At 32.7% G+C, this 16,203-nt stretch overlaps 1 protein-coding gene across 1 annotated transcript in view; it reads right to left on the bottom strand.

The window, feature by feature from the left end:
* Nucleotides 1-16,203, bottom strand: part of LOC136036086 (general transcription factor IIH subunit 1-like) — a gene marked incomplete in the record, with an annotated part of 80,268 nt that overhangs the window by 20,585 nt on the left and 43,480 nt on the right. The window contains 2 exon segments of the mRNA XM_065718076.1: nucleotides 2,400-2,559; nucleotides 14,097-14,298. Of these exon segments, the coding sequence (XP_065574148.1) occupies nucleotides 2,400-2,559; nucleotides 14,097-14,298 (362 nt within the window).

Genomic DNA, 16,203 nt, shown 5'->3' with positions numbered 1-16,203 from the left:
TACCAAGAAAAAATATACAGGCATGGTAGGTAAACTTCTTATGCTTTAGATTAATAAGTTCGTTTCCTTTATTTTTAAATAAAACAGAGATGGGCGTAGAAGAACAGATTGAAACGAAACCTAGTTTATTATGAATGAACTTTTAAAGTAAATAGCATTGTAACATTATTTTGAAGCGAAACGTCAATATTCTTTACAAGTAGTCAAAAGAGCCGATAAAAACAGAAAGAAGTTCCCTTTAAACTTATAAGCATAAATGAATTTTACTTCAAGCATGTTCAGGAAGAGACGATAAATTAGAAACATGGGTGCTTTAACGTTTGTGTATTCAGTAGTTTTAAATGGAGAGTTCAGTATAAAAGTGGGCCAGACCAATTCCGTATTATATTTATAGAGATGTTTCGAAGAGGGAATACCGCCAACAATTCAGAAGGATGACTGAAACGCAAAAAATGGAAGTTTTTACTTAACGAGTCTCTTGTCCCTTCATATATCCGGGCTTGCGCCTTCCTTCCGCGTAAATGAGCCCTCGAATCGCTAAGTTAAGGTTTTGACCTTGGACCTCCACAAATGATCCTCACATCGATTGGTCAGTATTCCGGCCTTTGGTTCTTCGTGAACAAGACTCTATAGGATTTATTTCTTCCTCTCCGCTTGTTCACCTCGCTATGATTGGGATCTCGAGCCTTACTTTTCTCGGGCTTCCCTTACATGTGCAGACGTAATCCTAAGCAGAATTTTATATGTACTTGTATCCCTTCCAGAAATTCAATAAAGTTTACCTTACTGTTTCTCTAAAATATACATTCCAAAGTTCACAATGGTCATCTCATTAGTTGAGTCCCACGCACATTATTAATATACATAGCTTTATATATATATATATATATATATATATATATATATATATATATATATATATATATATATATATATATATATATATATATATATATATATATATATATATATATATATATATATATATATATATATATATATATATATATATATATATAGACATGCATATTAAACCAAATGTGAATATGATTATGGGCATGTAAAGTGAAAACCTTAAGTTTTGGCTCTTTGCAAACATCTGTGCTTAAAGATAAACCAACTGTTGAAAAGGGAAGTGTGTGTTTAGCTAGCTCAAATAGTTTAATTGGTGTTATGGATACGGTGTCTAGCTCAAGTGACAAACGACCTCGAATGAACCTGAATCTCAATGATTTAATGGAAACAGATAATGATCTATTAGTGACTCAAAAAATGATAACTGAGTCAATAAATGACTCAAGTACTGAGGAGTCTGGCAATGGTTCACTCACTTGCTCCGAACTAAGTATGAAAATAATTATGAGAAAGTAAATCGTGATAATTTTAGACAAGAAAACCCGACATGTTCCTCACACATGATAAAGATACCATATATATATATATATATATATATATATATATATATATATATATATATATATATATATATATATATATATATATATATATATATATATATATATATATATATATATATATACATATATATATATATATATATATATATATATATATATATATATATATATATACATATATATATATATATATATATATGTATATATATATATATATATATATATATATATATATATATACATATATATATATATATATATATATATATATATATATATATATATATATATATATAATGAAGAAATAAATCACCAATGGAACAGCAAAAACACATACTCACACAAACACAAAAAAAAAGAAAAAGAAAACGCTACTAGCCGTAACAAGCTGGGGAGGCGACAAAATGCCCAAGAAACCGACTTTTTCCAAGCTATAGATGCATTAGAGCATGCATTTCCGTCATGACCATAGAGCTTGGGAAGCTAATAGGAGGGGAAAATCCAGGACTTAACAAAGATGTAAAAGGAACTAAAGCAACTAGCCCCGCTCATAGCAAAGCGTTAGGCAGCAGAACAAAAAATAAAATAAAAACTAATCAAATCAAGTATTTTTTATTAAAATATGGCATGGATTCTAATATCAATTTTCTTCAGATTAAGAATGAAATTATTTGAAAGTAAGTAGCTTATTCTGTTAATAAACTTTGTCTTTGCCAAAGATTGTCTAAAGAATTAATATTTATCGTGTCCACTGGGTAAAATGGTTCTGTTAACCTAGGTTGAATGTAAAGCAAAAGCAATAGCCAAACAAAGAAAAAAACAGAAAAAATAACAACTAAAATTTTAGTTAATCCTTTATTATCGACTTAGATTATACTGGATGACGGTAGATGGCATTGGTTGTTTTTGCCTTAGATACAAACTTGAGTTCCCTTATCAATGCCCCAAATTTGTTAAGAAAGGCTTAAAAATCATACTAACCAAAAATCCACTGGAGACGCCGACAACTTGCTTCTCTTCTGGTTCAGACACTTTGATCAAAGGAGGGGCAAATTCTGTCCAAAACACCTCGGAGGAGACGACTTCGGGAATAACCAACTCCTTATACAATTGCAGCACCAGAGGATTTTCCTTTAGGATCCTGAAATTAGGATTCCAAAAACATACATTTTTCGTCATATGAATAACTATGAACGAGGAGAGTCCTGCACCCCAGAGACCAGTTCGAGGATCTCCGTGAATTCAATTGATTTCGACGAGGCTGTAGATGCTGAGCTTAGATAAGGTCCAAAATTAAGACATTTTTATATTTTCTTAAGATTATCACAGAAACCACTGAGCTTTTTCTTTTACTTATAGTAGAGAATTTAAATAGAATATAAACATATGAGAAAAGAACGGGGCTTTATTCAGCATTTTGTTCAATTACTAACTGTAGGGCCAAAATCAGCCTCAGAGGAACAGAAGTATGGATCAGAATTTCTTGAAACCAAACCTGTTTTTTTCATGTAATTTCTACCGATTATATAAATACACACACATTATTTCTATTTATCATTGAATTAAAATCAAGAGGCGGGCATCAAGCCATGGCTAATGGTAATAAAAGCCAAGATCGATAGTCCGAGTGAGTGAGCGGCAAATTTGGCATAGGCCCTTTTTAGGATTGTATAAAAATGTCGTTTCACTTGTTGATAGATAAGTTCTTATAATGATTATTTCTTAAAAATAAGTTTCATTATTTTTTCTTTTTTTTTTTTCTAAACCTGGATGTTTTGGACAAAAAAAAGAAATTTTGTTGGTTGAGAAACACCGGATTCGCCGTAGTAATACTTATCATATTATACCCTACCTCCTACCTCTATTTTTCTTTTATTCAATCACAAGCACTGACCTATATTCCCGATTGACTAACTGTATTTTAAACAGTAGGCTGTACGATAAGTGTGGTTCAATCCCACTTTCTAGAGCTATACCGAGAGAGAGGTTGAGATGGCTAGGGCACGTTCTACGGATCAAGGACGACAGATTGCCAAAGATTGTCCTTTTTGGCCAACCATCTAGGGCTAAACGAAAAGAAGAAAGTCCACGGTTGGGGTGGGATGATACCGTAAAGAAACATTTAAGGGAAATAGGAACTTTCTGGAAGGGTGAAAAAAGGGAGGCTTTGAAATAAAGTGGGATAGAGGAGGAGCGTAGCTGTGTTGGCCTCAGACGGCTTGGTGCTGTGGTGAGTTGTTAACAGTAGTAGTAGTAACCACAAACATCGGGTGTAGAGAAAAAAACACTTTTGCTTGTGATTAACTTCTTCAAAAAATATCATTTATTAAACAAAGCTTGGAAGTTCATGCTAGGAGTATTTTTCATATAGAACATGCATTATCAAAGGGAGAAGGGGGGGGGGGCAGTATAAATTTGTTATCGGTTTGTACAAATGAATGTATTCTTCTATGCCCTTACCGGTCATAAAACAGCACTATTTGAGATAAAAAAAAAGGATTATGTCCTTCCTGACAATCCTTAGATATGGTAGTTGAAGTATGGACATTATAGAATTTCTTTCATTACAAGGACTATGGACAAAACCTTTGCAGAAAAACTTTTTTTGGCAGAAAATATTGTTATTTAAGCTAGAAAACGACTGGGATCTTGACATGACCAGCCGATAAAGTTGCAAAAGTGGTGAATAGAAAACCAAAACACGAAGAAAAAGAATAGAAAAACAAAACAATCTTTCCTATTCATTTCCCGTAAACTTCTCTGTAAAGGTTGACATAACATTTTATTATTTTCATAAGCTATATAAAATGATTTTTACCTTTTCTTGTTATTAATATAGTCTCTTATTTTTGAAAAGAGTTTTGTTTGAAAAACAATCCATACCGGAATTTGTAAGATAAGATAAGATAAGATTTATTTGCAAAAGAACTATCACAAGCTCTAAAGAGCCGAATTCGCTTTATATGTCACTAAAAGCTAAGAAAAAAATCAAAATAGTACATTAAGTCAAACACTTAAAATTAAAAGGAATTAAAAAAGCAAAATCATCAAAGATAAAGCAAATTCAAAGAATAAATCATCAAAGATAAACTTAACAATTAAATTACAAAAACATTGCAGTAAAAAGGGGAATTTGGCAATTACATGATCATGAATTATTATTAAGGTGTTTCAGAATAAATGGTATAAAACTTTTGCGAAACCTTTCTTTAACAGCATGAATCGGAGAGTAAGTTGGGATTGCTAAGGAGGCTGACCGGGGGAGTCGGAGTCTAATGGGATTGTGAAAATCAGGGAGTAAGTCCTCAGTGCGGGGATTGGAAATGACTGATTTAGCGAAAAGCAGGCAAATTTTTTCCCTCCTTTCTTTTAAGGTGGTAATGCGCGCAGCTTTAAGGAGGAAGGAGTATGGAATTTTGCCTTCTTTGTAAATGATCCTGAGTGAACGCTTTTGGACCGACTCGATTTTGTCACTAAGTTCATTTGAAAGTTGCGAATGCCAGACCGGACATGCATATTCCAATAACGGTCTGATAAAGGATAAGTATACACGGAGGGAATGTATCTTAGGACAATTAAATTTGTTTAGTAGCTTAAAAATGGATAGTGAAACATTTGCTTGTTTAACAATGTTGGATACATGTGTTTCCCACTTAAGATCATTAGAAATTGTGACACCAAGAAGCTTAACATGTTTCACTAGCATTTCGCTTGGGATCGGATCGCAAAAAGCAGGAGTAGATTTCAAGAAGTTTATTGTCATTATCTGTGATTTAGTGGGATTTACTGTCATATTTAGATTCTTGGATTCATCCGAACATTGGGTTAGGATTTCAACGGGGTCACTTTTAATATTCCTATGACATACTTCAAGGATCGACAAGTCATCAACATATTTCCATCGTTGGGGGAACTCCTTGCCAATTTCGTTAATCATGACAAGAAATAATAGTGGTCCCAATAAGGTTCCTTGAGGTATTCCACAGTACCTAGGGAGGGGGTTAGAGAAGGTATTTTTGTATTTTACAACTTGTGATCTGTCTGAAAGGAACGATATAACAATATTTACTAAGAGTGGGTCAATTTCAAAGTTATCATGTAGTAAACGAATTAGGATAGTGTGGTCAACTAAGTCAAACGCTTTTTGGAAATCGACTAAAACAAGGTTTAGCCAAACATTTGGTTTCTCTAGTTCACTTAGGATCGTGTGAATCAAGTGTACAAGGTAATGGGTGGTGGAGGTTTTTCTTAAATTACCAAACTGTCGGATGTCAATGCGTGGTATAATTTTAATTTTAAGCCAGTCACAAAGGAACCCTTCGTAAAGCTTAGAAAAAACTGGAGTGAGTGTAATAGGACGTATGTTGGTTATAGTCAGACTGGAAGATTTCTTTGGGATGGGTGTTATAAAACCAAGTTTCCAGCAACTTGGGAATTTACCAGATTTTGTAATTTGGTTAAAAATATCAGATAAAGGTCCAGCAATTGTGTCTGAAAAGGCTTTAATCAAGTCAATTGGGATGTCTAATGGGCAAGTACTTGATTTTTTGAGCTTTTGGATTTTATTTATAATATCAGAGGGAGAAATTTGGGGGAAAGAGGTGGAGGGAGGAATAGTTTGACCTGAGCCAGTGAAAGGGGGGAGACTTTGAACTATGGACGCAAGATGCAGGTTCAAATCGTTGGCTATCTTGGAAGGGGGCTCAGGGAGATGAAAATTAACTTCAACAGGGTTTTTTCCGCAAATCTCTTTGATTTTCCTGTACCATTGTTTGGGTTTGTTAGAATACAAATCCTTAACCTTACTATTGTAATACCCAGAAGCTGCCTTTCTCAATTTTCTCTTCAGGAACTTTCTTAGATCATTAGCCTGTGAGATATGTCCTTGCTTGAACAAATTGATTTTTTTCCTTATTAGTTTTTTAAAAGTCGCAGTAATGTAAGGTTTATCGGTAGAGCATATTTTAATTTTTTTCACCGGAAAATGGGCTTCATAATTATTCCTCAATAAACTTTGGAGGGACAAAGCCTTGAAGTCGACATCATTTGTTTGGTACACAGGGGACCAATTTTCACTAGTGATCCAAGAGCCAAAATTGTAGAGTCCTGAGTCAATTAGAGGTCTAAAGACGGTTTCAGTAATAGTAAAGGAATGTTTAATTGTAGCTAGTGGAGATAGGAGTAGGCTAAAGTGGTAACTACCTCCGAGAGGGGGAAGAATGGTAACGGGTCTGTAGAAATTTGACATATTGGTGCATATTAAATCAAGAGTAGAATTGCCTTTGGTAGTAGGGACTTTTACAATTTGTTTTAGACTAAAAGTATTACATGTAGACTCAAGTTTTAATTCATTTGCATCACCTAAGAGGAAAATTCCAGCATTTGGGTATTTAGATAGTACATAGTCGGCACTACCATGCAATTTTTCAATAAAATTAATTTTTTCAGTCGCTCTCTGCCCAGGAGAGTAGTAAAAACAGCACAGGACAATCAAGTTGAAAGGACGTGGTAAGACTTTAGGTCGAACACAAACCCACAAAATTTCATCAAAGGGAGTAAGACAAGGAACTAATATTTCTGAAGGATAAAAATCATTACGGACAAAGAAAAGAATTCCACCCCCTTTCTTACCCAGAGGGTGGGTTTCGGGTCTGAGTTTAATAAACTGGGTGAAATTATTCATTTTTAACATGTGTGTATTTTGAGCGTGTACTTCAGTAATAGCGATTATGTCTGATCTATATATTTTAGAAAAGGAGTCTAATTCATTAAGTTTGTCAAAATTAAGACTTTCAGCGTTGCTTAACAAAAGTGTGGGAAATTTAAAACGACCTGCAAAGGTACCATTTTTACACTTAACTTTATTTAAATTACAAATGGGTACAGGGGGCGTGGTGGGATTCTTAGCGGGTGCCAGATTAATGTAGTCAGAACAGGGGACCAAGGGAGCACATTTGACTTTTATGGGATGACTATTAGGGTCAACATCGAAAGATGAATTATTAGAGTAAGAAAAGGATTTATCTTGGGGATTTGGGGGTGGGGGGACGGGCAATGATATGGATGAAGCACGGGGAGAACAATTAGGATTCATTGTAAGACAATTAAAAAGTCTCAGACCTGAGTCACGTTGACAGGGTAGGCACGAGGGATAAAACGAATGGACTGGGGGTGGGGTTTCGTAAAGTGCTGGGAAAGGGGGCCTGGTTGGGAGTAGTGATTCATGTCCGTCAAGAAATTGTTGGTTTGTGGCAGAGTAGGGAGGGTACAGGGCAGCATACTGTGAGGGGGGAGGAAATAGGACTTCTGTGTGCGGGGTGGGGGAGGAGGTAGCAAAGGATAAGGGAGGAGAGTTCGGGATCGGGAAGGGTTTGTCAATTTTTGAGCTGTGCCTGATGAACTTTGATGAGGAATTTTTGCTTGAGTGCGGTGCACTAAAAAAGGACGGCGGAAGGGAGATGAGTGGCTCTTACAATTTTTATCTTTGGACAGGGACACTGGAACAGGGCCCCAGGGAGAAGAATTAACATCATTTAATTTTGGTGCATGGGCAAAACTACAATATTTGTTGTTACAAGCTAAAACTGGACAAAGCTTCACATGGTCAAAACTGCACTTAACGGAACCACAACTACCTGAAATAAAATTACGACATATATGTAAAAATTTGCACTGCTTACTAAATTTACAACGATTATGATTAAAATGTTTGCATATCACATTTTTTTTTTTGTTGGTACTCTTTTGCTGGAACTTTGTTGGTGCACTTGGCTGAAAATCATTGAGCTCATTTTTTTTAGTGTAATTTGCCTTAATTCTATTTTCGAAAACACTTTTTGGCTGGAGCTTGGTTGAAGAAAAAACGTGTTCAAATACACAATTGTCTCCTAATTGGCAAGAACCTGCCAAGATTATATTAGCACATTTTAGTTTATTATCAGAAGAGACAGTCTTATTACGCAGGCTATTCACCTTGTTAATATCCACACGTTTTTGAGCATCTGTAATGTGGTAATCAAGGCTACCATTATAATTAGCCTGTATCAAGGGTGGATTGAGTTCAATGAAAATTTCCGGATTTGTGTCACTTGTTGAGACAGGTATCACTGGATTTAATCCTCTAAGTCCTTCATCAATATTCATTTGGTTTATGGACATTGCACTTTTTTTATGGTCAGAGATGAAAGTGTTATTAACCTCATTCAAAATGGAATTATATGCAGGTTGATTTGCTAGATCGCTTTGGTGAATTGTCAAAAAATTGGAGATGAAAGTTAATGCATCCGTTAGCTTTTCTTGTATAACCAAGATTTTGGTAATATCTAGTTGTAAGATGGGGGGTGTAGGGACAGTGTCCGTTTGAACTGATTTATCAATGCTACAGTCAATTGTTTGACAAGATGCATTTGTTTTCCCTTCAGAACAGCCTCGGCGTTGGGGAGGGACAAGGGAAATTGTAGGATCACACAAACTAGTGCCAGCCTTGTTAGAAACGGTTGGTTCTTCAGTTAATAGAGGAAACTGGCTGAGCGGAGTGTCTGGAAAATGTTTAGGGCTGCTGAGATCACTTAGAATGCTAAGAATCCTTCTTCTTTCAACAGGGGTACGGGGTGTCGGAGAAGTTCCGGATGAGGAGATAGAAAGCACTGGAGAAGAAGTACAATTTACCTTAGACTTAGTAGAGCAATCTAGGCACATCCAGGAGTTATTCCAACTAGTGATTTCTATCCTAGCACACTTTTCAGTCCCTGCATGGAACCAAGAACTGCAATTAACACATTTGACTGCGTTTGAAGTAACCCGTAATCTGCATTCAGGACAAAACTGTTTTGATTTCATCATTTAGTCTTGCAACACAGGTTTATGCCTTACTTAATTGAAAGGTCTTAGTATGTCTTAACAGGTCACTAATTATTAGAGCAAGCGAAATGCGACTGCATTGAATGAATGCTAGATTTGTATTATTGAAACACTGTATTTTGACAAATATTTTCTTCGGCCGGTTATGGTCATACTTGAGGCTCTGTCTCAATAAAAGTTGTATATATGGAATAAGTAAACATTTAAATATTCCTCGAAACGGGCAATCCAAACAACAAAAGCTTTCAGGGGTTCAAACAATGTTTGATCTGGAATATAGTTCCAAAATTTATTAGCATTAGTCAACCAGGCGAAATCATATTCGGCACACAATCTTTGAACTAAATGTCCGCTCCTTTATCGTGATGTTTAGCGACAATTTGTTTTTACAATTTAATGTCTGATTCATCAGTTAGATCAGCAATTTAAACGTGTACCTGAACTATTCTGTTTCTTTTCAAATTACGAATTTAAAGACTGCTCAATCAAAGAATTTCCCTATGTAGGGCAAAAGGGGAAAAATGTTGCAATATTCACGTGTACTCGTATCTTTGAGAATTTTGACCTTTAAGACACAAGAAAAATTAGCACGCTTTTTGTTTGTGGTAGTAATCAGGAGTATAACATCGGGGTCTAATGGATAATTTGTTCCTGCCCACACTAAACTCTGATATTACCAAAAGTGCTAGATACTGCAGAAAAATTTATTATTATCATAGTTTTAATAGACTTTTGGCTTTTTGACAAAAGAAAAAGGAAAAACAGCACATCTAATTTTTTTTCATGTGAATTATGAGTCGAACCTCTAAAAATACACCGACACGTTCTATTTATAACCAGATATTGAACAAATATTAATTCCATATACACTTTTTCATTTTACTGAATGACCACTCTAATAACGCTCGGTTAATTTAACAATCCTCCAACTCTAGCTACACTACTGTTATAGCTTACTTGCTCATCACAACTTACTTCAGATGTGTGTGTTAAAGATATGTGTTAATTCAAAAAAAAGCTTGTTTAAGCAAGGAATATTGCGATCATCAAGTATAATTCTATCTTTAAGAATGTCGTCTTTAAGAACGAAAGAAAACATTACCACGATCCTTTTTGTTGGCCCTCAGGGGTGTGGCGTATATTTTGCTTTTTCACACAAAAAATAACAAAAACTGTACATTTATGATTTTGAAATGTCTGGTTGTGTAGAATAATTGATGACTTCTACAATTTTTTTTTTATAGTAAATATAAGCTAAAAATTCAAACAGACGGCGACACGTTTTATTTATTACTAGATATTGGACAAATAACGACGACTACACTGTCTTTCCCATCATACAAACAACAAGCAAAACAGTGAGGAGCTAATCTACGACAGCCAAAAAAAAATGTTTTATTCTTATTATATATATATATATATATATATATATAAATATATATATATATATATATATATATATATATATATATATATATATATACTAGCTGTTGGGGTGGCGCTTCGCGCCACCCCAACACCTAGTTGGTGGGGGCGCTTCGCGCCCCCCCAAGCCCCCCCGCGCGCGTAAGTCGTTACGCGCCATATTAGTTACGCGCCATTGTAGTTGTGTCCCTATGTCCCACCTGTGAATATAGATATATATATATATATATATATATATATATATATATATATATATATATATATATATATATATATATATATATATATATATATATATATGTTTTTAACTACGTAAAACTTGCGAGTATACAACATTCTTTGCTGTCCCATTGTCTGTGCATATAAATAGATGGTCAGGTTTACCGACTCTTGAACATGCAACATATAATGGTCCATGGGAAAACAATCCGTATTCAGATCTATACCTCATGATTCTAATGATTGCCCTTGAGCTTTGTTGATGGTGATTGCTAATCGACCATTCCCTGAGTCGCCATCGTCATTTATATATCCCCCTGTGCACCCCGGCGTCCCCTTTGTAGTTATGTCCCTGTGTCCCGGTCGTCATTTATATTCCCTGTGTCCCGGTCGTCATTTGTGTCCCGGTGTTCCAGTCTGTGATTTCTCTTTGAGTGTCCCGGGCGTCATTTATATTCCTTGTGTCCCGGTGTCCCGGTCGTCATTTATATCCCCCTGTGCCCCCCGGCGTCCCCATTGTAGTTGTGTCCCTGTGTCCCGGTCGTCATTTATATTCCCTGTGTCCCGGTCGTCATTTGTATCCCGGTGTCCCGGTCTGTATATACATTCGTTTTTTAGTTTTGTTTTTCTCCTTTATTTTTTTCCTTTTTTCTTTTTTTTCTTTTTTAGTTTATTTAGATTTTTAGATTTTTTAGTTTTTTTTATTAGTTTTTAGTTTTTTTGTAGTTTTTACCATTTTTTTAGTTTTTTTAGTTTTTTTTTTTTACTTATGTCCTGGTCGTCATTTATACTCCCTGTGTCCCGGTCGTCATTTGTGTCTCGGTGCTTTGTTGATTGCTAATTTATATTATATTTATATTTATATTTTTTATATTTATTAATATTTTTTTAGTTTTCTTTTTCTCTTAGTTTTCCGTTTTTTCCTTTTTTTTAGTTTTTTCTTTTTTACTTTTTAGTTTTTTTTTGTTTTTTACCTTTTTTTAGTTTTTTTAGTTTTTTTAGTTTTTTAGCTTTTTTAGTTTTTTTTATGTATATACATTCGTTTTTTAGTTTTGTTTTTCTCCTTTATTTTTTTCCTTTTTTCTTTTTTTTCTTTTTTAGTTTATTTAGATTTTTAGATTTTTTAGTTTTTTTATTAGTTTTTAGTTTTTTTTGTAGTTTTTACCATTTTTTTAGTTTTTTTAGTTTTTTTTTTTTACTTATGTCCTGGTCGTCATTTATACTCCCTGTGTCCCGGTCGTCATTTGTGTCTCGGTGCTTTGTTGATTGCTAATTTATATTATATTTATATTTATATTTTTTATATTTATTAATATTTTTTTAGTTTTCTTTTTCTCTTAGTTTTCAGTTTTTTCCTTTTTTTTAGTTTTTTCTTTTTTTACTTTTTAGTTTTTTTTTGTTTTTTACCTTTTTTTAGTTTTTTTAGTTTTTTAGCTTTTTTAGTTTTTTTTATTAGTTTTTAGTTTTTTTTTAGTTTTTGCCTTTTTTTTAGTTTTTTCAGTTTTTTTTTAGTTTTTAATTTTTTACCTTTTTTTAGTTTTTTTTAGTTTTTTAGCTTTTTTAGTTTTTTTTCTTTTTAGATTTTTTTGTAGTTTTTACCTTTTTTAGTTTTTTTTCTTCTTTTGTATTAGTGTGAAATAATTCAGACGTCATATGCGGACAAACACGACGTCACTCGACAGACAGACAGACAGACATAACCCACAAACAACTTATTTTTATATATATTTATTCATATTTTCTTAGTTTTCTTTTTCTCTTTTATTTTTCAGTTTTTTCCTTTTTTTTAGTTTTTTTCTTTTTTAGTTTTTAGTTTTTTTAGTTTTTTACCTTTTTTTAGTTTTTTTTAGTTTTTTTAGTTTTTTAGCTTTTTTAGTTTTTTTATTAGTTTTTATTTTTTTTGTAGTTTTTGCCTTTTTTTATTTTTTTCAGTTTTTTTTTAGTTATTAGATTTTTACCTTTTTTTAGTTTTTTTTTCTTTTTAGTTTTTTTTGTAGTTTTTACCTTTTTTAGTTTTTTTCTTCTTTTGTATTAGTGTGAAATAATTCAGACGTCATATGCGGACAAACATGACGTCACCTGATCCATCCACAGATCCACACACAGACAACTTATTTTTATATATATAGATATATATATATATATATATATATATATATATATATATATATATATATATATATATATATTTCCTTTTTTTTATTTTTTTTTTATTTTTTATTTTTTTTAGTTTTTTACCTTTTTTTAGTTTTTTTAATTTTTTAGCTTTTTTACTTTTTTTTATTAGTTTTTAGTTTTTTTTTGTAGTTTTTGCCTTATTTTAGTTTTTTCAGTTTTTTTTTTAGTTTTTTATTGGTTTTTACCTTTATTTTAGCTTATTTTTCAGTTTTTTCTTTTTTTTTATTTTTTTTTAGTTTTTAGTTTTTTTAGTTTTTTACCTTTTTTTAGTTTTTTTAGTTTTTTAGCTTTTTTATTTTTTTTATTAGTTTTTAGTTTTTTTTGTAGTTTTTGCCTTTTTTTAGTTTTTTTAGTTTTTTAGCTTTTTTTTATTAGTTTTTAGTTTTTTTTGTAGTTTTTGCCTTTTTTTAGTTTTTTTAGTTTTTTAGCTTTTTTATTTTTTTTATTAGTTTTTAGTTTTTTTTGTAGTTTTTGCCTTTTTTTTAGTTTTTTCAGTTTTGACGTCACCTGATCCAGTTTTTTCAGGTGACGTCACCTGATCCATCCACAGACAGACAGACAACTTATTTTTATATATATAGAAGATATATATATATATATATATATATATATATATATATATATATATATATCATAAGAATTATTTTATATTTTTAAATGTGCTTTGCTGAGGACATCCCGTGGATATGGAGCTTATTTCAGGATAAGAAAATTTTCAGTCACTTAGATTAACTCCTCGTTGTTTTACTTTATTATTTCTAAGATATTGAACAATTATTATTTTCATTTACATTCCCCCCAAAAGAATACCCCCCCCCGCTTTAAGTGCAGCCACGTAATTCACCATCCCCCTAAGTCTAGTTAGATTAATGTAATAACTTACCTATTCTTCTCCTTCAATTCTTCCGATATCTTCATTTTGATACATTAATGATAACATAAATATATCCTGATACATAATTTTGATAAATTTGATACATTAATGTAAGAACTTACCTATTCTTCTCCTCTAATTCTTTTGATATCTTTATTTTGAACTTAGGCAGAAGTTGTATCAACCAATCTTTGACTTTTTCTCTGTCTTTCATTTGGGACTCCTTACCTTCGGGATTGCTGAAGAGGAAAGTTGTGGAATTGTCATCATTAAGAACAACTTGAAGCTGAATTCGAGGCTTATCCGCGGGAGAAACTTTCTGCACTAAAACACAAAAAGTTTTTTTTTCACACAGCAACGGAATTTGCTAAAGTTAAATAGAGCAATCGACAGTTGATCCTAACTCAATTTAGTATCACACAATGCATGAAGAACAATGACCTTAGAACACTAATATAGGGTTAATACAATGCCACTAGCAAGGGCGTATGCAAGAGTGCTGTTCAGAGGGGGAAGAAGTTTACAAATTTTTTTTTTACAAAATGCATCCAAAATTTATTTATATATATTTGTGTTACTTTTTCACGAGTCAGACAAAATTTCGGTGGGGGAGGGATCAAACCCGGTAGCCCCCCCCTGGATACGGCCTTGGTCGCTAGTGATAACCCAAAGGAACCAGTATCGAGCCAAAGAGGAAAAGCCACAAATCTGGGGAACTTAATTTAACAAATTCTAACGAAGCATCTCTGAATTTCAGATGCTAGGTGAGGCAAAAAACGCCTTGTGTTGCTGCAAGTACACGAAAGTACAAAAAGGGAAAGATGAAAATGGACTTTTTATTATATAATTTCACTGCAACCTCACCATAAAATAATGTGGTACTTATTTTTCTTATTTTTAAATATAATAACAAAAATAATTTACGGATTGGCCAACACAAAAAGGAGGGGTAAATCACAAAAAAGAAAAACACAAAAAAAAAAGTCTAAACACTCCCAATGTCAAAACTACAAAAGACAATGCATCAAAATAATCGAACAAGAGGAAAATAGGGACTTTAACTATAAATAAGCCCCTTCTTCTATCATTGATTCGTTAAGTTTTTCATTGAATTGATATCACTGTCTTATTATAAGACGCATTATACCTTTAGCACCTAACTTATACACAATCTGTCGGTTCCCATGACCATAGACCTGGACAAAACAATAAATAACACAATAAAAAAAAAATAAAACTCGAATATTTTGAGTATTAATAAGCTTTTAAATGAATTTCATGTTGATATTTTTTTTATAAGAATTATTACTCTCTTCCGGTCAAACCAATGCCGGTTTGTCAAATACCAGAACAAATACTCTAAATTTCGATGTATTTTTATGGCTTGCAACAAAAACAACTTGCATGACTCTTTACTGTTCCTATCATAACTAATAATATCGGTGAAAGCTTAAGCTGAAATAAAGTTTAAAAAGCTACGTATTTGAGATTGTTGATGTCTTATACTTTGAAATTTATTCTAACAACATGGAAGTTAATATAAAAAAGTCATTGGTTCTAGCTTTTAAAGTCTTTTGGCGAATTCTCCAAGGGGACTAGTTATCAACGAGAACTGCCAAGAATTAATGGTTTCAACATAAATTTGACTGAAAAGACAGTAAAATCAACCTTCTTCTCGGAGAGCGTGTCAATCAAAAGGCAAAACATGCCAAGCTTTCCCTTACAGAGTATAAACTTCTTTAAAACCTACTAATAGGGAAATATAAGGGAAATAAACAATACTAATACTAATACTACTAAATAATAATACTAGAATAATAATAGTATCTAGTAATAATAATACTAATACTAATAAGGGAAATAAACACAGATTCGAACCAGAGGAGATTTTTTACAGCACAACTGCCATGCGATCATCCTATAAAGAAGGCAGATATGGTCACTGTAAATGACAGACACAAGGCCCTCTGCACCAGTTTTGGTGGAAAGACTTTAATTAATTACCAGATCCAAGAACTGTCCTCCCCACCAGAACCCAACCACTAGTCGTCCCTCAAAGGAGGAAGGCTAAATGTCCCTGTATTACAAATTACTGCAAAACGGATAAATATAAGAAAAGTTTGTGCCAGACTTTATTTCTACGATTAATGCTTAATTCTAACCTAATCTGTTTTCATTCCCATTTAAGTCCATATTTATGGTCTCTAAATTTCAGTTGATTTTTATCAT

The sequence above is a fragment of the Artemia franciscana genome, chromosome 15 (assembly GCF_032884065.1).
Source record: "Artemia franciscana chromosome 15, ASM3288406v1, whole genome shotgun sequence".
In the NCBI taxonomy this organism is placed as follows: domain Eukaryota; kingdom Metazoa; phylum Arthropoda; class Branchiopoda; order Anostraca; family Artemiidae; genus Artemia; species Artemia franciscana.
This window is presented reverse-complemented; position numbering and strand designations above follow the sequence as displayed.